Source organism: Helobdella robusta (assembly GCF_000326865.2).
Source record: "Helobdella robusta unplaced genomic scaffold HELROscaffold_3, whole genome shotgun sequence".
In the NCBI taxonomy this organism is placed as follows: Eukaryota; Metazoa; Annelida; class Clitellata; order Rhynchobdellida; family Glossiphoniidae; genus Helobdella; species Helobdella robusta.
In genome coordinates this window covers 7756241-7779904 of record NW_008704501.1, presented here as the reverse complement: position 1 = coordinate 7779904, position 23664 = coordinate 7756241, and the positions used below count along the sequence as shown (strand labels likewise).

Genomic DNA, 23664 nt, shown 5'->3' with positions numbered 1-23664 from the left:
TACTTCTATTGTTATTTTGTTATGACTGCAGCTACTGTAGCTATTAGCGCTGCCATCACTACCACCATTAGTTATACTACTGCAGTTACTGCTTCTACTACTACTGCCTTTGCTGCTGCTGCTGCCACTACCACTACTACTGCAACTACTTCTACATGACTAGTTCTACAGTACTACTACTAAACTGCTTAATGATAACTTTCTTAAGTAATATTAAGTCTGAATACATACAATTATAAATCTATAAACAAATAATTATATATATATAATTATATATATATATATATATATATATATATTACATAAACATGTATGTTATATTTTTTATCATTTTATATTCATTCATCTATTTTATTCTTACCTCAATATGCTAGTAAAATAGAACAGCTAACAATGTAGAAACATGCTGTGTGCGTGCGTGCGTGCGTTCGCGTGTGTTTGTGTATGTACGTATATGTGTGTGTGTGTGTCAATGGGTGTGTGTATGTGTAGATCTGTTTGTATGTTCATAAGGCGACAATTGAATGAAGGAAAGAATTAATAATATAATTAACTGAAAGAAGGTCTAGCACGGACACAAAACACATACATAAATATATATACATATATATAATTATGTATGTATATACACATATATATATACATACACATACATACATACGTACACAGTAATACACACAAATAGCCAACAATACCCAAACGTACGTATCGATTGTGAATCTTCGATTTAAAATCAAACAAGTGAGGCCTTGCGTGGTGTCATATTATTATTATTAATACAAATTCATACTTGCAGTAGTAGAGTTCGTGTATTTTATACCGAGGAAAATGTTCTGTTGATATTTTATTGGTGGAGTATTTGTATTAATTTTACGTATTTTTTGCAGCTACTTTTTGCGCTGTTAAAATAGGCTTATTTTTGTGTAGGTATTTTTGGTAGTTACGGTTTTTTAGTGGTTTCAGGCTGTATTTCTATTGGATTTTTGGGATATTTACTTACTAAATAGTTATGATTTTGTATTTGTAGACATAGTACTACAATAATTTTACTATATTTTATTCAAATTTTATAAAAATATTTAATATTGGCCTGAATGTTTAGTATAATTAATTAATAAATTTTTTTATTTTCATAGATATTTATATGCTATTGCAAGATTACAGATTTTTACATGCTAGGCCAAAGAAAGTTGACAATAGATTAAAATTTTTTTGAAAGGCTCTCAAAAAGGTAGCAGGTTTTTTCATTAATTTTTAATAAAAAATTTTTCCCTAATTTTACTACAATAATATAAATAATAATAACAACAAGCATAATAATAATAATAATAACAGCAAACTTCGTCGAATCAGAAGGAATAATAAAAATACTTCAACATCAACTGCAACAACAACAACAACTGCAACAAAACTCCAGAATGTCAGACCGCAACAACAACAGCCAAATAAAAACGAACGAAAGCTCCGACAAACTCGGCGATATAAAGTCGGTAAAAAAGCTGTCGGTACCTTATATCGAAGATAGGAGGAGATCGGCCTCCAGCATCGGTCATCACGGACGCACGGTTCTTTGCGCTGTCGATCCTAGCGGCCACTCTAGAGATGCTTTCGACTGTTGGTTGAATCAATCTTTAAACATGATTTGAGAGAGAGAAAGAGAGAGACGGACAGAGAGAGAGAGAGAGGGAGAGAGAGAGAGAGAGAGAGAAAGAGAGAGAGAGAGAGAGAGAGAGAGAGAGAGAGGTTTAGAAAAGTTATAATAATAATAATAAATTCAAAATTTATTATAATGACCAGGGTATTTGAAGAACATTTGGAGGAGTGATGACCTCGTTGTAGTTGCCTACTGTCCGGAAACTCCAAGTCTACCGTCCTTGACATTCAAAAGTAGGGCACACACACACGCACACGCACGCACACACACAGACACACACACAAACACACACATACACCATGCCTGATCATTAGAGTTAAATAAAATGGCAATAGATTGACCGGTAGATTTCAGTGTATGATTGTAAGGATTATCTATGCGTTCGAAACGTGATCACTTTGTTATCAGTAGCAGTCAGGGGCTAATGATGATAATAAAATAAAATTAAATATTTTTGTTTATTTTATTAGCACTTTCTACCATTTAACAATGAATTCTCTTTATATATATATAATTCAATTGCAGTTGTTATTACCATTGCCAGTTGTTAGTGCATTCATAAACAATTTTTAACTGAAACACGCATGCAATCAATTCGTTTTCAACAAATGTAAGGTGGCATATGTGCACCAACCAGTTCACAATTATCAAATTTATTATTATATTTTTTAGAGATTTGACTGAAGACTCATTGAGATAAAAGTTAATTAACTAGAATTCTATTCAAGCACACATTAAGTAATCATTAACACCCAGACGTACTTTTTAATGAATATTAAATTGAATTTTACAACTATAGAAGTAGTTAAATTATAAATGCGTTTTCTGTTGAAAACTAAATAATAATTAACAACTTTAATAATAGTAATATAATTATTATTCAAATAATTATCAATAATTATCGACAACACTATTGCAAACCTAACTACAGAAGGTTTGGCGCCCCCAACCGAGAAGTGGAAGGAAATATTGGACGACACGAACACGAAAACCAGACAGCTGGAAGAAGATTATGAATATCTTTGTAGAGAGAAGAAGGTGGGTCTAGTTTTTTTTATCCATAAAATGAGGCGCTAAGTAGTCAGTGTTTTGATTTATATAGCGCTGTTTTTGCTTTCTCGCTTTCTCTCTCCCTCGTTTTCACAAATTGTTAATGATGTTAATGCCACTTCATTCAACTTTACAATATTTGCGTTTACAAAGGAAATGCTGAAAAATAATAAAGAAGACTTAACATGAACAAGGAAAATGTTTAGACAAGTAGCAAAATAAAACATTTTAAAGAAAATTTCAACGATTTAACTATTAAATCTAATAAAATCATAATATAATATTTTACTAATAATTTCACATCACACACACACACATCATACTATACCACACCAGCTCGTTTACAAGATAACAGGAGAATCCTTTAAAAACCCTGGAGAGGGCATTTGTAAGATAGCCGAAGACGAAAAGGTGCACATGATCGTGATGGGAAGCAGAGGAATGGGTGGGCTTAAGAGATTCCTTCTCGGAAGTGTCAGCGAGTATGTCGTCCGAAATTCCAGGATTCCGTGCATTGTCATTCCAGGTTAAGAAGACGAAAAATGGGACGAACGTGGAACAAATTTGGGGCATAATTTATGTAATTTAGGGGCGAAGTTTGAGGATAATATTGGGTAAAATTTGGGTGAAGATGGTTTCGTGGTCAAATTTTAGATGTTTTTGAAGATAATTTCTAGCGTGGCTTGATGTTTTGATGCGTTTTATGAGTCCTGCGATACTATAACATTTATACTTTTTTAGATTGTGTGATGTTTTTTTAAGAATTTTGATAACAATTATTTAACAAATTTTTCGATTTTTATATTAAAACGTGCCTCGCTATTTAAGACTATTATTTAATTGTATCTGATTTACATATCTGCTGATTTATTGATTGATTTTTATACTTGTCGTTTAATACGGTAGGTAAAAATGTTAGTATATATATATACATATATATATATATATATATATATGTGTGTGTGTGTGCGTGTGTGTGTATAAGTACGTATGTATTTACGTATATGTGTGTGCATGTATATATATATACAATTTAGTTAACGAATAAACCAAAAAATATGTTTGATCTGCAGTTTTTTTTTCATTTTGAAAAATATAATTGAAAAAATTACATAATAGATAGTGGTCTATGTTAAATAATATAATTACTAAGGTTCAATAAATAATACATTGTTGTCCATATGCAAACATACATGTATAAATAAGTAGATGGAAATATGTTTGTATTGTGTATGTATGTATGTATGTATGTATGCATGGTATATGTGTTTAAATATAACAAAATAATAAGCTTATATACATGTGTGTGTGTTTAAGTGTGTGTTAGCAATAAGTAGCAATAATCGATATAACACAATGCAATGCAACATGTAGCGAAAAATTCATGACGTGTGAATATCGGGAAGAAAAAAGTTTATCTGTGAAATAAATAATTAATACAAATAAGAATAATTACAATACTATAAAATAATTTTTGCTATTATCAAATAAAATAAAGAAAAATAATTTCTTTAATTGAAGCGTACACGCCATATTGGTCTGATAAACCAGATAGATAAATCAATAGGTACGTATATTTTTTATTAAAAAAAAAAGTCAAAAAATAATTAATGTAGATTGACATACCATGATTGACGAAGAAAAAAACAAAATAATAATTAGAGAAAAGAAGAAAAGAAGAGAGAGAGAGAGAGGGGAGAAGAGAAAGAGTCGCAATGGCGCTCTTAAATAAGATAACTCGTCGAAAGTTCGTAACAAAACAACTCACAACATCGATTTAATAAACTTGGATTTACCTTCAGCCCCATTAGCACTGCTTTTACTATTATTACCTATGGCCTTTGTTAGGGCCGATACAATCTTGTCAATCTCACATAATGGAATGGTTTTGTTTATGGGTAAGTATATCACATGGTCTATTATATATTGAGCTTCGGATGATGATGACGAAAACGTTGATGATGATGATGATGGGGATGATAATAATGACGTTGAAGATGATGATGAAGATGGTGAAGATGATGATGGTGAACATGGTGAAGATGATGATGTTGAAGATGGTAAAAATGATGATGTTGAAGATGGTGAAGATGATGATGTTGAAGATGGTGAAGATGATGGTGTTGAAGATGATGATGATGCAGACGACGGCAACGTTTGAGATGATGACATTGTTTGTGATGGTGATGACGATGATGATGAAGGCGGTGTTAATAATAAAGAAGTATTTATATTCTGACATTTACAAACTCCATTCTCTTTAATACTTTTACAATTATAGTTATTATTTATATTATTATTATTTATATTGTTATTATTATTACTATTATTATTAATATTGCAAATACTATTAAAGCCCTGCTTACAATCAGTAGTTTTGGAATCATAATATTCAGAATCTTTGGAACATATCCCTGATGACCTAACAAAACCTCGACATAAATCATTTACTGATGTATCGATATTTTGAATAGGCAGCGACAAGTTAGTGTAGTGCGGCAGCAGGCCCGTAGATGGCCGATCTGACGTCACAAAGTTGAGTTGGGTGGCCCCCTTGTAACCATCGACTCCTAATTCGTTTAGTATCTTTATCGTTTCATCCGGGTTGTCCTGGCGGCGTTAAAAGTGAAATTAACTTTAGACATCAAAAAAATTAAAACTTGTCAATTTAGAAGGTAAAAATATGAAATATTTTATAAAATGTTTCTTGAAAAACTATAATTTTAAAGTTCATGGGACAGAAGAGAAGAGTATATAAAAAAAAACATGGAAAGTTTCCCCCAAAACTAACAACGATAATAGGAAAGAGCCAGAAATTCATCTCTTCGGCCTTCATGCCCACCAGCTGAACGTTAGCAGGCATATGATTGACAGCATAGCTGGCTTTCACAAACGATTGATTAAAATCTTCAAAGTTAAAAGTTTTCAACTTCATGAGGAGAGTCTTTAGTAAGGCCAAGCAAGGCTTCTGCCTAATTCTAAGCATCATCTGATTAGGAAAACCTCTAAGTAGGCCAATGACTTTTTCTTTAATGTCCATCCTTAATTTTTTTGATATGTACAAGCCAGGTTTTACTATTTTTGGGCAGTTTAGGAGCATGTAAACGATGGAATATTTGATGATCTGAACAAAAATTCATTACGCTGTTTGAATGTTAACGTTATTTTGAATGTATATCAATCAAGATTAAGTAATGTAAACGAATTTTATAGATACAACCAAACAAACGAATGAACAAACAAACGAAAAAACAAACAAATAAGTTATATCTTCAAAAGAAAAACATTCCTTCTACAAAACAACTGCCAACAGGCACTAAACAGACAGAGAATAGCAGCATGAAAACAAAAACCAACCAACCCACCCTATGCAAATAATCGCCATGCGTCTGCCTGGGATATGCATCCAATAGATTTTTCATCCTGTAGTAAACATTCTCATCTCTGATTTTCGCAATGGCCCCACCAAATGCTGTGCAATACTTAATGGGCCCAAAACTAAATAAACTCAAATCGGCATTTGGATTTCCAAAATTATTTAAACCAGTAAATCCTTCAGCCCAGTCTTGAACAACCAGAAGATTGTAACGTTTTGCAATTTCAATGTAAGGTTCTAAATCGTACCCTCTGCCATATATGTTGGCTAATATTACTGCTTTTGTTTTTGAAGTGATCAGTGATTCTAAGAGTTCCAACTTGGGTTTCATTGTGGTTGCATCGATATCTAGGGCCACCACTTCGAGACCGTGCTCATGAACAATTTCGACCATGGCAGGGATGTTCATGGCCGACATGATGATTTCGGAACCGGGTGGAAATTTGAATGCCTGGAGGAAGAGATCAAGTCCTGATCTGACTGACAGACATGGCAGCACAAAGTTTGGGTTAACCTCGTTTATCAATAATTCTTCTATGCTTTTTATGATTTTTGGTTCATCGCTGATTGAGCTTGTTGTGCACCACCATGCGGATTTGATAAAATCGCTCCAATTGGCATCTGGGACATTTGATAAAAAGTATACCATAAACAACCTTATATCATATATTCATATTAAAAGTTATTGTAATGAAAAGTTTGCAGAAATTATAAAAATTATGACGGAATTTATTGTAGATAATTAAAAAAAATAGAAAAACCATTCACGTACCAATGAATACTGAAGTGTAAGGCACTATATCTATGTAAGACATGGATACATTACTTCAATAACAACAACATTTCAAAATTTCTCTGTTGAATTCAGAATTTAAAAAAGTTTTTCAAAAAAATTAAATTGAGATAAATTATTTTCTTGAAATAAAGTAATTAAATTGAAATAATTAACGAATTTGAAGTAGAAAAATTGAATTGAAATGATCAACCAAATTTCAACTACTGAAAGTTGGGTTAATTTTAGTTGTTCAAAATAACATAACACTACATTCATTTGAAGAATGTTTTTACTCTCTCTCTCTTTCTCTCCTCTCTCTCTCTCTCTCTCTCTCTCTCTCTCTTTCTCCCTCTCTCTTCTTACTTTTTCTCTCACATATAGTTAAGCTAGCTGTTTGTTAATAATATTTACTATGTCCTGATCTGAAAATGAAACTGGGTAAAATCTATAGTAAGATTTACAATAATATGGGGTAAGTATTATTTAAAATTTCAGAAATGACGGTGTAACATATAAGCCTTTATTTATATATACATACAAAAACACATTCATAAATAAATATTACTATATATCATTATACATATAGTTCTTAAACCTATGTGAACTTAAAAAACTACTATATATATATATATATAATATATATATATATATATAAAATATATATTATATATATATATACATAACTTTAGAAAAGTGAGTATAAACGAATTAGGTAATATAAACTAAATCATAAATAAAAGAATGAATGAATGAAGTACTGAACACAAAATAAATGATTTATATTTGCTTTAAACATGAAGTGTGTTTTTTCGTTTGTCCTGTCAATTCAAGATGTCTCATTTCTTATTCTCACTCACGTCTCTCTCTCTTTCTTTCTCTTTCTCTCTTGAAACTTGCATGCACGCTATTTGAAATTTGAGTATTAGATAAACTGATAAATGAATTTTTAATGTGATATCGATAAAAATGTTAGCAAGAAAGAAAAATTAAAAAATTTTTTCTGTTTAGTTAGTTTTAATTTAGTTGTTTATTATATATTTCATATTTTACTTCAAGTTATTAAGTAGAAAATAAAATGATGCATGTGTTCAGTAGCAGATAATCAAAACTAGTTGTAGGAACAGTGGTGGGAGTGGGCAAATTTCGATAATTAAAAAACAATAAGATAAAATAAACAAATTTAGTTGAGTCATCAGCATCTCAATATTATATATATATATATATATATATATATATTTTGTTACATTATATTATAATTATTTTATTAATAAAAAATTTCAAATTTGAAATAAATTATTAAAAATTAGTTTGTTTGATTTGATCAAAGATAAAAAAAGACAAATGTTATTAAACTAACCAATCATTTTTAAAAAAAAACATTTATTAGGAAAAAAAATCAACCTTTAAAATTTAAGGCTTAAATAAAAGCCATACAGCAGATTAGCTATAACAATTTTTAAATATCAGTTAAAAAAATAAATTGAGCGATAATATGTTTTCCAACAGGTGCGAGTTAACAAATTGGGAATCGATTAAAAAACCATAGAAGTGAATAAATAATTACTTTAAGGACAATTTCCTAGAATTTTACTTCACATATACTTAGAAAACTTAGCTCTAATTGAACCGGTTTTGTTCGAAAAACTTTTTCTATTCATTCAAAGAATTTTATTCATGTTCAAAGTATTTTATTTTATCAAAGTTGATTTTTTGAGCAAAATTAGGTTGACGTTCTCTTAGTCACACTTTAACGGCAAAACCAATAAAAAGCAGACAAAATTAAAATTATTCCCAATAGTTTATACATATCCACACATGCACAAACACACAGAGAAAAAAACAAGAGCCCACTCCCTCCATCAATTAGAACAATTAGCAAGGGAATACATCCATACCGAACCTTTTACCTCGCCTTACAAGTGCATTACTCATCACTTCCGTATGTACTTTGAACCGAGCTAATTAAACGACACGTAAAAAAATTACTTCAACTAAATATCAAAATACACGTCTGCAAATACACAAACACTCACACGCTATATACATACAACTTTTATTCAAAAAATGATTGAAGTGAAATCTTTGTAAACTAGCAATGTTTACGCAGTCTATTTACGGTTATCGTAATAACTTGTGGTTATATGCATACGATATAATTTTCTCTATTAATTTTCTTTTCAGTTGAAAAACTAAAACGCGAATTGTACACACAAACACAAACACAAAAATCGGTGCAAATGTCAGTTACATGAACAAATGAATGAATGAACAAACAAATGATCGAGTGAATGAAAGAATTAATGAATGAAAGGTTAAAGGTCGGCAGCCCGGTATAGCGAGGCTATGTCATCTTCACTGTAACCTTTTGCCTTGGCTTTCTTAAATAACTGAGCAAAGAAAAAAAATCTTAAATTAAAAAATTTGATAACGTAAAATGATTTATTACGTTTGTAATAATAACAATTCTAATAATATTTAACAAAAATTTTAAGGAATGATTATTACATTTATACATTACAAACAAACAACCATAAATGGATATATGGTCGTTGAAAATGATATTCAATAAGAAAGATATAACACAAAAGCAGTGGCCAACATTTTAATAACAAAACAATGGATCATATGATTCTCATTAACATAAATTAGCATAATTTATTAGCTCGAACCTCATTAACAGCCGCACAGACGGGCAGTGGTTGGTCGACAGTATCGCTGAGATTGATGGCCAGTTTCATGTCCTTTTGCATGACGTTCAGCTTACAGTTGGGCTCGGCTATTCTGTTCTTTATCATATCTGGTATAAATTTTATTATCATTCATATTATTGTTATCATTTTATTCATCATAATATCATCATCATTTAAGAATATGATGATGAAGAGGTTGTGGATGATGAGCCAACTGAAAAGTGAGTGACCTGAAAGAGAATTAGTTGATATATTTAGGAGCAATCTTAATGGCAAAACATGAAAGTGTAAAAATGATGATGCAGTGAGGAATGACATCAAAGGAAATCAGTAAATGTTTGACAAAATTTAATTGTAATGAAGCTGATTAATAACTAATATCCAATGAATGAGACAAAACGACAAATGAAGAACAAAACAACGCAACTACCAACCAATTCCCTTTTCATGTATAAAAATCGAGCTGATGGACGAATGGCTGATAATCTTCATCACTTCAGTATTATCCAGTCCCAATTTCGTAGACAGTGCCAAGCATTCAGCCAGACCAGACAGGGCAGAGCCGAAAATCAGCGTAAGAACTAGTTTCATTTTAGTGGCGGAGCCCACCTCCCCTAGATGAAACTTATGTTTGCTGATGGCTTGAAAACATGAGTAGCAGTCGTCGTAAAGAGCCTTGTCGCCGGCTGCAAGCACCACAAGCTGGCCTGCTCGTGCTAACATTCTGTTGCCAATCACTGGTGCCTCTAAGAATCTTCCTCCTTTGCTTACCACGGCCTGTTGTGTGGTTGTTATGTGTGGGTATTGTTTGTGACAGCCTCAGTCAATATGTTGGCTACGCGATTTTGTGAAATGAGTATATAATAAACAGAAGCGCTGTTAATTTTTCACAGTGAACCAGCAACAAAAATATACATCAGAAACATAATGAATTAGAATTGAACTACACAATAGCTACAGCACAAAAAACAAACAAATATACGAGCAATAAACAAACAGATATACAAAAACCCAAACACACACACACACGCACAAACCTCTTGAACATCTTTAATAGTTTCAACATCAACAGTTGACATATCAACATAACCCTTGCCAGGGCTGATACCTTGTAGGACGCCACAGTTGGCAAACACAAGCTGTTTGGATGGAATGGCATATAAACAATCAAGTAATGTCATTTTTTGGTTAATATAGCATTGTCTTTACATATATGATTGATTTAGATTCTGAAAACAATAGCATACACACACACACACGCACACTAACATCTTTAAGAGCAGCTGGATCAGAAACACACGAGAAGGTGATGTCACAAAGTTGCACGACCTCAGCCGGGGTGCTGCCTTTTAGGGCTCCATCTTTAGTAAACTCATAACACTGTGCCATCAAAATGAAAATTAACTCTTAATCATTCAAAATCATTAATAAACTAATATGTATGAAATAAAAAACCTTGACAAATCTGATTAGGAATAAGATAATCATGAATTATAATAAAAATATAATTATAAATGATAATAAAAATGGTTGAGAATGACAGCAAAAACAATTCTAAATAACCTTTGAAGTTGTTCTATTCCAGACAGTGACCTCGTGACCCGACCTCAAAAGATTATCGACCACACCCCGGCCAATCATGCCTAATCCTAAGAATCCGATCCTCATCGGAGTAGCGATGATGTTGCGAGATGATATCGAGTCATTCAGTGGTGGCAATATGTCTGGCATGTAACCTTCAGGCTGATGATAGTGATGTAGGAATGACTGATGCAATAGGAAGAAGATGATAAAGACAAAATTAAAGGAAAAATAATTAAAAAACTGGAAAACAGAATGCAAAATATCAACTTACAGCATAATAATCATCGTTGGCATACTGCATGGAACTTCGCTTTGAAGAAGGACCTTCAAAACTGTCGTCGTTTTCGTTACTGTCATTGAATTCAAATGAATCTTTCTGCTTTTTGTTGGAAGATGAAGAGGTTGAAGGTCCTGAATCTAATAACCTCTTTTTAGTGAAACTAGCTGCTTGCTTTGTTGGAGATTTCGAATCATAATCAAAAATATTAAGATGTTTCGCTGCTTAAATATATTTAATTAAACCAAAACATTAAAATATTTCTAACTTTGTTATTTAAAAATATGGCTAACTTGCAATTTTTCAGCTTCGTCACTGGGTGATACATCAGGTGGTTCAGCCCAATCTCGAAGGCTATCCAATTTCTCAGCAATCTCAACCGCCTCCTGAAAACCTCTTAGCATCCTAGATGGTGTTTTATACAGCTCCTTGAATTTTGTGAACGGCCATATTGTCTCCTCTAATACATAGGCACTATTTTTTTTTAATTAAATTTTATTATTATAAAATACAAATTATTTGAAGTACACAGTTTAAATAACAATAATATGTTTCTTTTATTGGTAAATCAGTGCAACCATTAACAGGCCAGAAGTGATTTTAATAAACAAATTATTGAAATACTCTATCAATTTTAACACCAGAAACATGTAAACTTGGATTGGTGGTTTAGACCAAATTACTAAACCATTATTAAACCAAAGGATTTTTAAAGTATTTTTAGTATTTTATTGAAAAACGATTAATATGAAAACATTTGTTAAAAAAAAGTGAAACAATTGTCTGAGATTTATTAACAAAATATGATAGTGAATTAATTATTTTAATTTTATTAATATAAATATCAATTATTCAACTAACTAATTTTCAGAACCAAAGAAAAAAATAAACTGTTTGGGTCTCTTGTCTGCTGGCTTTTTAACATCTGGCATAGGGTGGCAAACCTTCATTCATACATAGTTTAAAAAAACGAACAAATATTTAATAATAATAACCCCCAAAATATAATAGTTAGCAGAAAATCATAGCCATTATTTTAAAATTAGGCTAGTAAAAATGTAATTAATTAACAATCTGAATCATTCAGTTTCATTTAAACATCACACCTTTCCAGGCCATGGGGGAAACCCCTTCATTTTAGCCCTGCGTGATAAAATTAAATAGGATCATTAATTTTTTTCATAAAAACGACAAAAATTTTTGAAAAATAACTAAGATTACCAAACGATATCTCCCAATTTGAATTTCGATTCCATTTTTCGCTGATCCGTCACGTGACTCCAACTTTACAACATCGACAATTAATTTAAAAAAAAAAATAATACGATTGAGAATATTTTTTTACAACTTTCACTTTTAAAATGTTTACAACTTCCACTTTTAAATCTTTGGGACCGAAATTGATGCTTCCGAGATGTATATATACATGTACATATGTATAGATAAACATTGCTTAACGAATCAAATCAGTAAATCGTGTTCTGATTGATTAGGTTTTAGTTCTTGAGCGCGCTCCTCAACTTTTCCTAATTTCATTTTTTTGCAAAAATGCCTAGAGGTATGATTGAATTTTTCAAATTTTAGTACTTTTTTGTGATTTTGTTTTGTTCTGGTTTATTTTATTAAGATTTACTTTTTTACAGAGGAGCATTGTGAAACCACATTTTTGCGATTTTGATTTAAATTTTTAAACTTAACATCTTAAATTAAAACTGAACGTTTTTAAAAGCTTTCATTCTTATAAACTTTGTTTTTTTAATTTAAATCCGTTAATTAAACTTTCAAATATATTTATTATTCCAGGTAAAAAGAAGTCTCACAAAGGTGGTCACAGACATTTCACAAATGAGGATGACCTTGCACTAGAAGCAGAGAGAGTTAGGAAAGAACAGGAATGGAGGGTGGGTATATATTTTAAATTTAATTATTTAGTTATACAAGTTCCATTCACCTTTTCCTTTACTTTACAGTTTACTTCCATCAACATTTTAAACCTTGTTTTTAATTCTTTAAGAGTTATATCAAGTTTTATTGTAATTTTGGTTTAAATTAATAATACAGTTCAACTAATTTAATCAAATTTAAGTTTATTGAATTTTTAATTTTTAGTCGAAGAAAGGCATAGAAAGTGATGAGGAAGGAGAAGAATCTGGAGTTCCATCTGGCTTTACTCTCAATCAAATACCTAACATAAATGAAGACTCAAAGGAAAGTGAGGAGGAGTCTGAGGATGATGGCAGCGAAGACCTGGTATTTATATTTTGTCTAAAAAATTATTAATTGTTAAATTATTTTAAAAATTAGTTGTATTAATTTAGTTCTCTTTCCACTATTAAAAATCTCCAATCAACCTTTAATTAACAGGACGATAAGCCAAAAGGTGTATCTCATCTAATCGAAGTTGAAAACCCAAACAGAATTAAACAGAAGCCTAAAAAGGTTACAGAATTGGTCACAGTTAAACCAAACCTATCGAGGAAGGAAAGGTTAGAACCACTCTTCATTACAGATTGCATCACCAATTTTATATTACTTAAAAAATTTTGCTTCTTTTACATTATTCTTTTTTATGTTACTAATATGACATTTTATAACAAAAACAAAATAATTTTTTTTACTTTGTTTCAGGGAAGAGTTAGAAAAACAACAGGCCAAAGAAAGATACCAAAAGTTACATGAGGCTGGTAAAACAGAAGAAGCCCGTGCAGACCTTGCAAGGCTTGCTCTAATTAGGAAGCAGAGGGAAGAGGCTGCCAAAAAGAGAGAGGAGGAGAAAAAATGTAAGAATTATTTTTTTTAATTTTTCATTCAAATTTTAATTTTTGGCTATCTTAATGGGATTTTTTTTTATTTATTTGGGTTTATTTAATTTTTTCCTAAATTTAGTCTTAAGCTAATTTTTTTATGTATATTTTATGTATTAAAACATTTATTAATTATTAAATGGTATTTTATTTAACACTTTTAGTAGCAGAAGCCAAGTCAGACAAGAAGTTAAAGGCCTAGTGATGATAATAGTTATAAATTGATGTTGTAACTATATAAATTTATTAATTTTGCTCGACATATTCGTTCTTGATACGTTTTTAGCTCGTTTAATGCGCGTCGATGACTTTTCTTTTTTAAATGTTAATGATTTTGGGATGAGATAAATGTTTCGTCTGCTATTTGGTTTTCCCACGCTTCATGAGCTGGATTCACTTTTTACCACTCATTTACCCAAATTGCTATTTTCCAAATGTTAATTGCTATATAATATAAATTTCATGTAACATTGATTCACTTTTAAATATGTTTTCTTCAGGACGGTGTTGAATTTTTTCGTTTTCAATTTGTTAATGAAATAAAAAAAATGAACTAAATTCGAAAAAACAACTTTCGTTTCCAATAGTTATTTAGCAAACGAGAACAAGGTTTGAATAGAAAGCGATGGAGTTTCTTGATTACTTGATCGACGATTTGGTATTGTACGCCAACGATAGCCCCTTCAAATTTCTATTCTACGTTCTCATTTTTCTGTCGCCATTTTTTGCCGCCTCGTCCTATTATTCGTGGCAGTTGCATTTAAAAATAGAGGATTCAATCAAACGATATAAATTAACGTTAGCAAAGTTGGAAGTTCTCAAAGGTCAGACCCCAACTAATGATGGTGATGGTGAAGAAGATGGTTCAGCAACAACAACGATTACAAACAACCATGCCATTAATAATAATTGTACAAATCGCAACCATAGTAATATTAATCAAGACACCATCAACCACATTTCTAACAGTGTTAACATCACTACTAATCTTCTCAATAATACTAATATTAATGGTACTATAAAAAATAATGACCGCCTACCAACATTACAAAGATCATCAGTGAATAGTGAAATCAGTAGCAGTTGTAGTACTCCGAACGATTTACATAAAAATGCAACATAACATTTTGTTTTACATTGTCATTTTTGTTGCCTACACACACTCACACACACATTCACACTCACATATGTATGTACATATGTATAACTTATTAAATTATCTTATTGTTTTCTTTCATTTTGTTGCCAGGCTATGCTATATTCTTTAGTTTGATCATTCATTCTCTGTTTCTCTATTAGTTTTTGATTTATTTTCAATATTTAAATTCAGAGCATTATTTATTTTTGTTTGTGATGATATACCATATACATTCTTTTGCACACTGTATTAATTGCTTATAACTCTTAAAAATAATATATCATGATCAAAATATTGATATAGGAATCTTTTTTCTATGCCAAGCTGTCAATATTCATTTGCAATTTTATTTCTTTGTTCATCTATATTCAATAATAATTTTTATCTTTCGCCAGATTAAATGTAAGCATTTATTATTTGCAATTAAATTTATTGTATTAAAAATCTCACCAAAATAAATTCACATTAAAAATATTGATTCACCAATGTATGTATGTATGCATGTATTAATATCTGTGCTATGTCAACGTTTATGAAGTAGCGTTGTAAAGTCATGTAGTTCATGGTAAAAATAATTAATTGTCCAATGTATTATTGACATTTATAGTTTAACTTTCAATTCCTTTGTTATTCTTCAATCTCTCTCTCTCTCTCTCTCTTTCTCTCTCTCTCTCTCTCTCTCTCTCTCTCTTTTCCTCTCTTTTATATAAAACACTAGTACCATTACAGGTTAACATGAATCCCACGAACAAGTCTTGATCTGTTCTTGCAATAATCCTGTTTATAATATAATTATTAAAAAATTATTCTTAAATTAATAAATAAATATAATAAACATAATATGTATATATTGCGGTTAATTGGTTTATCAGCCATTAGATTTCACGATTATTATTGCTAATCGTCAAGTGTAGTTCGCTCCTAAGAGTATTTACGTTGAATTTTACGTGTAGAATTGAACTATAGTACTCGAACTTAAAACGTCGGCCTGATAGAAGCAATTGCTTTGTTATATGATCGCTCCGTAATTAATATTATTCATAATGTAATTAATTATTAGTGTGTGTACGTTTTGCATTCAGAAATGTACGCCCGTTGTACACACACACACGTACGTTCATATGCAAGACATACAACATTCACATTTTGTATATACGGTTGTTTATTGGGGTATTTTTGTTGTATATACGGTGTATATGAATATTTATACTGTGTGTATTTCGAAGTTGTTATGTGTGTAATTGTAATGAGCACTTTTATAAGACGTGTGTGTATTTTGTATGTGTTATGGATACGCACAATGTTTTGTATTCGCACGCACACACACTCGCACGTGCGTACATACATTTGTACATACATGCTTGACTTCAGACGACTTAATACTATAACATTTGTATACAAATATCATTATGTCAAAGTTTATAACTTTATGATGTGGTGTAGAATTGATAGCGGTAGATAGATAAATTTAAGTTATTTGAAAATAGTTATATCATTTTTATGATAAGTTTGCATTATTTGATATGTGCTTACGTATGAGTAGTGTGTGAGTGTGTTTGTGTTTGTGTATTTGTGTGTGTTTGTATGCATGTTATCAGTATATTCATATTGTTGATTGTTATACAAAATAAAAGTTTAGAAAACTGAATATCTCTTCGTTGAAGAACGCAAAGAACATAGCAGTGCTCGTTACATTACATTTGATCCCACTTGGTTACATTACGTTTCAAAATCTTGCTACATCACATTACAGCTAATTACCTGTAATCACATACGTAATACATTTGCAATACTTACATAATTACGTGTAATTGCATACGTAATGTTTTTAATCTACTAACGTAAAAGGTAATCTTCCCGTCGGATTTGAACCTCTTGTTCAGGGTTTCAGCAATTTCGTCGGCCACTCTCTCCGAAGGGGTACCTTTCACCTCTACGTAACTGCACTCGCAACCGGCATAATGGCAGGTCAGGGACTTAAATTATGGATTAAAATTTTTCTACATTAAGTTTTGTATTGCTTAATTCGAAGCAATTTTTTAAATGCCATGTTGTAGATCGTATTGCGATCGCGATGAATGATGTTTGAGGTAAGAGTTATATAGGGTGATGTTCAGTTCGTACTTTTCTCATCCTGTCACTTTTGTTGGTTCCGGATCCGTGTATGAGTAGAGGGTGGAAAAATACAGTATCGCCAGCCTCCATCTCTAGCCAGGTTCTCTCATCTCTGTCCGGGTCGTATTTCACGCCGTGGTAGAATTTGTTCACGCCATTCTGTACATGCATCCATACGAGTTGTTTTATGTTTTTAATTTTTCAAAGGTCAAGATTCTATACACATTTTATTAATTTAATTTCAATGGTTTCAAAGTTCTCATCGCCAGCTAAACAGAATTAGATATTTAGTAATAACGCTTGTTATCAATTTTCCACAAGCATATATGCTCACGTGCAAAAACGGCACACTATAACAAGGAGATATCTTAGCATTCGAAGCCAGTCACTGCAACACAAAACACAGACTACGTGTTACTAAATCATATGCCGCCCCAATCACAAAAATTAAAACGACACAAATGGTTTTCCTCACTTCCCAATTGGGATATTCATGCTCCATGAGTGGGAGTTTGTGAGTGCCAGGAATAGCCACCAGGCATCCGTTCGTTCGATCGATCTTCTCCATGGCGGTCCACGAACATACGACTCTTTCGGCTGGTCTCACAGGGAAGTAGTACAAGTCCTGGTGCATTGGGTGACGAGAGGTTTTGGTGCCTGTTTAGTTGGGGGGGGGGGATTTTGATGCTTGTTTGATCGTTTGGTTGGTGTCTATACTACACTACGTATTTACTGATTTTACATCAGTACGTTTATAAGTTTATATGAATTCGATTTATGGTGATGATGACACTTTATTGGGTGTATCGTGTGTGTGTGTATGTGTGTGTTGAATGGGTATTTGTGTGTCTTGTGTGTGTATTTATGTGTGTATTGTATGGCAACTATACTAACCAGGGTCTGGTGGTTTGTTGATGATCATTGTAGATACTGCCATGATGTTTGGACCAACAAAACACGTTACGTAGTCAGATATCTATTAAATTAAATTGAATTAACTGAAAATTTGAAAAAATTACATTAAAATTAGGTTTAATAAATTTATTAAGGATATCAATTGAATCTACATTAACCCAAATTAACATAATATTATCATAATTTAAACATAACATTTAAAAAAATGACTCACAACCGAACACTAAAACAACCTCAGGCATTTGGCAATAGCTGAAAAGAACATTATCCCACTGAAAATCCTGGAGTTTGGTTACGGAAAGTTCCTCAATGCCATTACACTTGTTAAGAAGTCCTATGTCCTTCATGATCGTCATGCCCATGCTACTGACTCTACCGTTCACTATGTCTACAAAACGTTGGCTTTGTGATGGGAAAGAATCCATTTTAGTTACCAATTTATAAATTCTGATAAACATGTAATGAAAGCTATAAATTATATTATAGAGCATATTAGGGGTGCAATGATTGATGTGAAAAGAAACTTTACCATTTAGGGATTTGAATTTCTTTATAATTATAAAGCGTTTTTTGCATAAGGCGTTAATTAAGGACATTAGGTACATCGCAACTAATACAAATAGTTTGTGATATTAAACGGGTATTTCCAGACAATAATTGTTACGGTTTATCAAATAATTAGAAGTTTAGGAACTGTTATTAGATAAAAAACTCACTAAAATACGTCGAGTTTTTCTTTGGAGACAAGATTTTTAACGATAAGATATCCATTTTCTTCGTAAAAATCTCTCTGGGCTACTGTCAATTTTTGGTTTGGAACGTCCAAAGTGTAAATGTATTTAGATCTTTGAGGGGGCAGCTTGACAGCGGGGACTATGTTTGAAACCGGACCCTAATTTGGGAAAAATTAGTTTAAATTTCAAATTCGTAAAATTGTAAAATTTGAATTTTTCGTTTAACAAATTTGTGTCCATTTTGTTTCGTGTATAAGTAAAATTGAGATGATTTAAATCGAAAAAGGTTATTTTTTCAAACTGACCAAAATTATTTCATTTTCTTTCTCGTCTTGAATGTTGTACCGTTTACTATATTTCTCCATCGTTCAAAACTATTAATTCTGCTCAACGCTGTTTATAGAAATAGACTTATTAATTAACTAATTAATTGCTTAACTAATTAATCAACCAATCAATCAACTAACTAACAAATTGATAACGATATTAAATCCAAAATTGCCGCTTGCAACAGCCACCAACTCAGACAACTTATAAAGTCTTTGTAATTATCAGTTCCAAAGAAAAAGACTGATGCACATGCAGTTAAAAAATCTAGAATACCTAATTAAAATGAAACTCTTAATATTTGAACGAATGATAACATTTTATTTTCGACCTACTACTTATCAGCTTAAGCGCGCGCACAGATACAAACGCAGATATATAATGATAATAATAATTAAAATATATAAACTTAAGTACCTGTCTATTGATAACATTCGAGGTATGTTCTTCATAATCATAATGCTTATCTTAAGCCTGCCCATGAATATATATATAAATATATATATGTACAATTGTACATGGACCTGCCTGTGTGTCAAGCATGTTTGATTATAATAACCACAGAATAGAACATAAATTGACTCTCAATCGCACGCTTATCAGAGTTTTTTCAAGTTTCAAGCTAAATCTTTATTTAAATTATAAAATAATAAAAAGTAAAAACATGACAATACCAAAAATAATATAGTCATAATCGAAATAATAATGATTCCAAGGACACACACACACATATATACACACACATACATATATAATCTTTAGTAGTTTCGAGTTAAACCATGATAATATCCATGGAACATCATCATTGTGATCACTTTGTTATTTATTTTTAGAAGCAATTTATTTAAATTTCCTCTAAATTTATTTTCGATTTTGTCCGTAGTTCAACAGTAATTTAAAAGAAATTTAAATGAATTGCTTGTAAAATAAATAACGAAGTGATCGCGATGATGATATTATCATGGTTTAAATTTCTTCAATTAAATTTAATTGCAGCTCGTCTTAATTTCTTTGCCTGGAGTTTTAAAATTTAGTTGAAAATTCCGTGAAACAAAAGACGATCATCGTGAATTAGCGACACCGATATAAAATTCATAACTTTTTCATGGGCTACCTCCGAAAATTCTTTTCATTTCATTTAAATGTGATGGTTATTCTGAAATATTTCTCAATAACGTTTGTCAAAAAACTACTCTACGGAGAGAGAGATCCGAGGTAGAGGTTAAAGGTTAAAGGTCAATTACACTCTTCCAAAGTTCCGCAGGTTATAACAGGTTATATCGAAGAATAAAATGATTCAAAAATTAAAAGACATCTTTTACGAAATAAATAATGGATAAAACTTTCAACGAATTTTCTTGTAATTTACATAAATACATTGAGTTATACGCAAACTATGATAGCAATGGTAATAATAATAGTGAATGAACCAATCCATTAATAAAATTAACCAACCAATAAATCAATCAATCATTCAATCAATAAATTAATCAGTAAATTAATCAATCAATAAATCAATCACTAAATAAATCACTAAATAAATCAATCAATCTATCAATCAATTGACAATGCCAGGACAAGTACATCGTTGAAAATTGTTGTTAACCATAAAATCGTCATCTATCGTAAAATTATTATATTATTATTATAATTACGTCTCATTATAATAAAAAAACATACAACCGTAACATCACCCATTACAAGCATCTCCATCAACTAGTTCTACACATCATAGCAGCGTCACTATCTGACCCTGAGCCACCGGAAGCCCCGCCAGCCTCACCCCTGCCCTCAAGGTCGGCCGCATTGAGGGTGTAGCCCATGTTTAGAAGCATCAGTTCTATGGGGTCCTTATTCATCCTCTGCTGATTTGCTTGAGCTGCGTCGTCTGAATCGTCGATCTCTCGTTTGTTCTCGTAACCGTCCTTGGTTGGGTGAATATGGCGATGATGATGACAACGATGATGGCGACGACGACGATGATGATGGTGACGACGATGATACACAAAAAATATCCCCCTTATAAAAGCTCACCGCGGGCATGGGGCTCCAGAGCCTGACGACGGGTTCGATGCCACTGGTGGCCAGTAGGCATGTGGTGGGGTGAGGTTCTAGGCAGTTGACAATCGAGTCATCACCTCTCAGGATCCTGACAATGTTCGTCGTTTTGCGATCCCATATGAAGAATGATCCGTCGTCTGATCCTGCAACTATGTACTGGCCGTCACTGATTGGTCGGTTGATTGGTGTGTGTCTTTGTGAATGTGTGTGTGAGTGTGCGTGTAAAGGGGTGATGATGACAACCCAATCAATCAACGAATCACACAATCAACGACTCATCCAACTAACCAACCAGCCAGTCAGCCAGCCAGCCGATCAATCAGTCAACCAACCTCCCAAAATAATTAGCCTCCTTGATATCAGTAGTCGTGTTGCAATGACCACAAAATCGCTGCTCATAATCGTAAGCCTTGCTGCGACAGATCTTCTCGTTCTCCGACAACTTCTCGAGGTTTGAACTGCGTGAGTACATCGTGTTATCTGTGGTTGTTGATGATGATTGTGATGATGATGATGATGATGTTGATGATGATAATGATGATGACGACGATGATGATGACAATTGTGGTAATGACGATTGCGACGAAGATGATTGAAAAAAAAATCAAGAAGAAATACCTAAAATTTTTTTGTTATTTATAGCACTTTCAATTTCTTTTTCCAAAGTTAGCAGAGCCTGGGAGTTTGGGAATTTCATTTTCGTCATCAGTAAACATCTACTCGCTTCGTCCAACCATTTAAGGTTTATCAAACATTTGACCAATCGGAAGTGAGCTTTCAAATTTTGATCATCCAATCGTATAGCAGTACAGCTGTCCCTCATAGCTGCATACGAATCGCCATTCCTGTGATTGGTTCAAAAAATTTATAAGAAGACAAAAATAACGATAACAAATATTAATAATAACAACAACAAAAATTTTTAATAATAAAAATAATAATAACCAATTTCTTTTTGATAAGGCCATAGCCCTATTGCAGTAGAGTGTAGATATATTGGGGTACTGGCTAATGGCATTGTTGTATATGTGCACTGCCTTATTGTAATTCTTCAAGTTGAAGCTGTTCTTGGCCATTTCTTTCATATCTTCTAGGAGTTTGTTCTGTCTTGTGGTTGCCGTTGTTGTTGGCTCGGAATCTGTGCTGTTTAATTGTGGTTGGTTGAGGGGTTGGTTAAATGGTTGATTGAATGATTGGTTAGATGGTTGGTTGGTCGGTCGGTCGGTTGGCTGATGCATTGGTTAATTAAAAAGAACCAAACGACAACGAACAAACAAACAAACAACAAACAGACAGACAGACAAACAAAGATGAACCAACCTATCAGAGAGTGATTCTTCGTAGACTGCAGAGGAAACGGACAACGTTGGCACACCACGTGACGACGACGTAGATGATGATGATGATGGTGGTGGTGATGATGATGATGGTGGTGACGATGATGATGATACTAAATGAAGATTTAGTTGTTCAAAATCGTGCTGCTGCTGATGATGATTAGAAAAGCCGTTTGTAGTTTTGTTGATGGGAGCTAGCGACGAATCTATTGAATGGGCGATCAAAATCAAACAATCAACCAATTAAACACTGTATCGGTAGCTCAGACAGTAGAAGTTTCAGGTTTCGGGTGAGTTTTTATTGCGCGTTAACCAGGTTCGAATACTGAATAAAACTGAAAAAGTACCACATGACGTGTAGCAATATCACACGGTAGTAGGTTTTACAGTATTTTATAGCACAAGTTTAACTGCAAATGAGTGTGGTAAAGAACAACTTTGAATATGCCTGCATTTGTAAGAACAGTCTAACAAAGAACAAAAAGCTCTGTCGCATATTGCGCTATATAAATTATTATTATTATTCATATTATTAAAAAATACCCAACCACCTTTTAGATAGCCATTTTCATCGTTTTGAAATTCAGATGAATATTTATCATTTCTCTTGAAGAGGCAGTCTATCTTCTGCTTCCATCTTTTCTCGAAAATGTTGAACAAGTAAATTTGCTCCCCGCCCAAGTTCACCAGCAGCTCCTGGCCGTTCGGACTGAAAGCTACGTACGTTGAGGCCAGCGTTCGGTGGCGTTTCCGGAATTCGACTTCTTTTTCCGGGAGATGGCCTGCGTTGATTGGTCGGTTGGATAAATGGTTGATTTGATTTGTCG

The 23664-nt window shown here is 32.2% G+C and overlaps 6 protein-coding genes across 6 annotated transcripts in view; 2 read left to right on the top strand and 4 right to left on the bottom strand.

Annotated features, from left to right (window-relative positions):
- Positions 1–842: 842 nt before the first annotated feature.
- On the top strand, positions 843–3811 carry HELRODRAFT_188754 (hypothetical protein). The gene is made up of 8 exons (XM_009021721.1): positions 843–923; positions 1137–1231; positions 1336–1614; positions 1798–1887; positions 2586–2692; positions 3041–3394; positions 3416–3662; positions 3683–3811. The coding sequence occupies exons 3-6, from the start codon at positions 1419–1421 to the stop codon at positions 3233–3235; spliced, it is 588 nt and encodes a 195-aa protein (XP_009019969.1). The 5' UTR covers positions 843–923; positions 1137–1231; positions 1336–1418; the 3' UTR covers positions 3236–3394; positions 3416–3662; positions 3683–3811.
- A 1176-nt stretch (positions 3812–4987) lies between these two features.
- Positions 4988–8344, bottom strand: HELRODRAFT_185001 (hypothetical protein; the record flags this gene model as incomplete). Its single annotated transcript, XM_009021720.1, is given in 6 exon segments — positions 4988–5016; positions 5029–5314; positions 5496–5828; positions 6070–6701; positions 6853–6935; positions 8213–8344. Coding segments are annotated over 5 exon segments (1323 nt in total), but the record flags the coding sequence as incomplete, so codon positions are not given.
- A 177-nt stretch (positions 8345–8521) lies between these two features.
- Positions 8522–12680, bottom strand: HELRODRAFT_106726 (hypothetical protein). Its single transcript, XM_009021719.1, has 11 exons — positions 12628–12680; positions 12513–12549; positions 12268–12350; positions 11700–11880; positions 11401–11580; positions 11109–11288; positions 10815–10925; positions 10583–10684; positions 9980–10322; positions 9525–9652; positions 8522–9242 (listed from the first exon to the last, which is right to left on the bottom strand). The coding sequence occupies exons 1-11, from the start codon at positions 12660–12662 to the stop codon at positions 9168–9170; spliced, it is 1455 nt and encodes a 484-aa protein (XP_009019967.1). The 5' UTR covers positions 12663–12680; the 3' UTR covers positions 8522–9167.
- Positions 12681–12954: 274 nt separating this feature from the next.
- On the top strand, positions 12955–14412 carry HELRODRAFT_161839 (hypothetical protein; the record flags this gene model as incomplete). The annotated part of the gene is made up of 6 exons (XM_009021718.1): positions 12955–12964; positions 13210–13307; positions 13516–13656; positions 13771–13892; positions 14035–14186; positions 14375–14412. The coding sequence occupies 6 exons, from the start codon at positions 12955–12957 to the stop codon at positions 14410–14412; spliced, it is 561 nt and encodes a 186-aa protein (XP_009019966.1).
- A 1327-nt stretch (positions 14413–15739) lies between these two features.
- On the bottom strand, positions 15740–19741 carry HELRODRAFT_185000 (hypothetical protein). The gene is made up of 9 exons (XM_009021717.1): positions 19418–19741; positions 19095–19270; positions 18612–18780; positions 18358–18439; positions 17939–18120; positions 17473–17622; positions 17190–17324; positions 16012–16125; positions 15740–15991 (listed from the first exon to the last, which is right to left on the bottom strand). Exons 1-8 carry the CDS (start codon positions 19475–19477, stop codon positions 16072–16074), a joined length of 1008 nt encoding a protein of 335 aa, XP_009019965.1. The 5' UTR covers positions 19478–19741; the 3' UTR covers positions 15740–15991; positions 16012–16071.
- Positions 19742–21151: 1410 nt separating this feature from the next.
- Positions 21152–23664, bottom strand: part of HELRODRAFT_65956 (hypothetical protein) — a gene marked incomplete at both ends in the record, with an annotated part of 4192 nt that continues 1679 nt past the window's right edge. The window contains 6 exons of the mRNA XM_009021716.1: positions 21152–21364; positions 21474–21666; positions 21833–21980; positions 22119–22345; positions 22446–22607; positions 23310–23619. Coding sequence (XP_009019964.1) covers positions 21152–21364; positions 21474–21666; positions 21833–21980; positions 22119–22345; positions 22446–22607; positions 23310–23619 — 1253 coding nt within the window. The remainder of the gene's footprint in view (positions 21365–21473; positions 21667–21832; positions 21981–22118; positions 22346–22445; positions 22608–23309; positions 23620–23664) is intronic.

What these genes read in the sequence shown, in the direction of transcription:
- HELRODRAFT_188754 (XM_009021721.1), top strand. Translation starts at nt 1,419, where the DNA reads ATGTCAGACCGCAACAACAACAGCCAAATAAAAACGAACGAAAGCTCC. An exon ending in CTCTAGAGATGCTTTCGACT is followed by an intron (nt 1,615 to 1,797) that starts GTTGGTTGAATC and finishes TATAATGACCAG; the next exon opens with GGTATTTGAAGAACATTTGG. An exon ending in ATCTTTGTAGAGAGAAGAAG is followed by an intron (nt 2,693 to 3,040) that starts GTGGGTCTAGTT and finishes ATACCACACCAG; the next exon opens with CTCGTTTACAAGATAACAGG.
- HELRODRAFT_106726 (XM_009021719.1), bottom strand. Translation starts at nt 12,662, where the DNA reads ATGGAATCGAAATTCAAATTGGGAGATATCGTTTG. An exon ending in GGAATAGAACAACTTCAAAG is followed by an intron (nt 10,926 to 11,108) that starts GTTATTTAGAAT and finishes TTGATGGCACAG; the next exon opens with TGTTATGAGTTTACTAAAGA. An exon ending in TCTGTGCGGCTGTTAATGAG is followed by an intron (nt 9,243 to 9,524) that starts GTTCGAGCTAAT and finishes TTCTTTGCTCAG; the next exon opens with TTATTTAAGAAAGCCAAGGC.
- HELRODRAFT_185000 (XM_009021717.1), bottom strand. Translation starts at nt 19,477, where the DNA reads ATGGAGAAATATAGTAAACGGTACAACATTCAAGACGAGAAAGAAAAT. An exon ending in AAGAAAATGAAATAATTTTG is followed by an intron (nt 19,271 to 19,417) that starts GTCAGTTTGAAA and finishes TTCCCAAATTAG; the next exon opens with GGTCCGGTTTCAAACATAGT. An exon ending in CAACAAACCACCAGACCCTG is followed by an intron (nt 18,121 to 18,357) that starts GTTAGTATAGTT and finishes CCAACTAAACAG; the next exon opens with GCACCAAAACCTCTCGTCAC.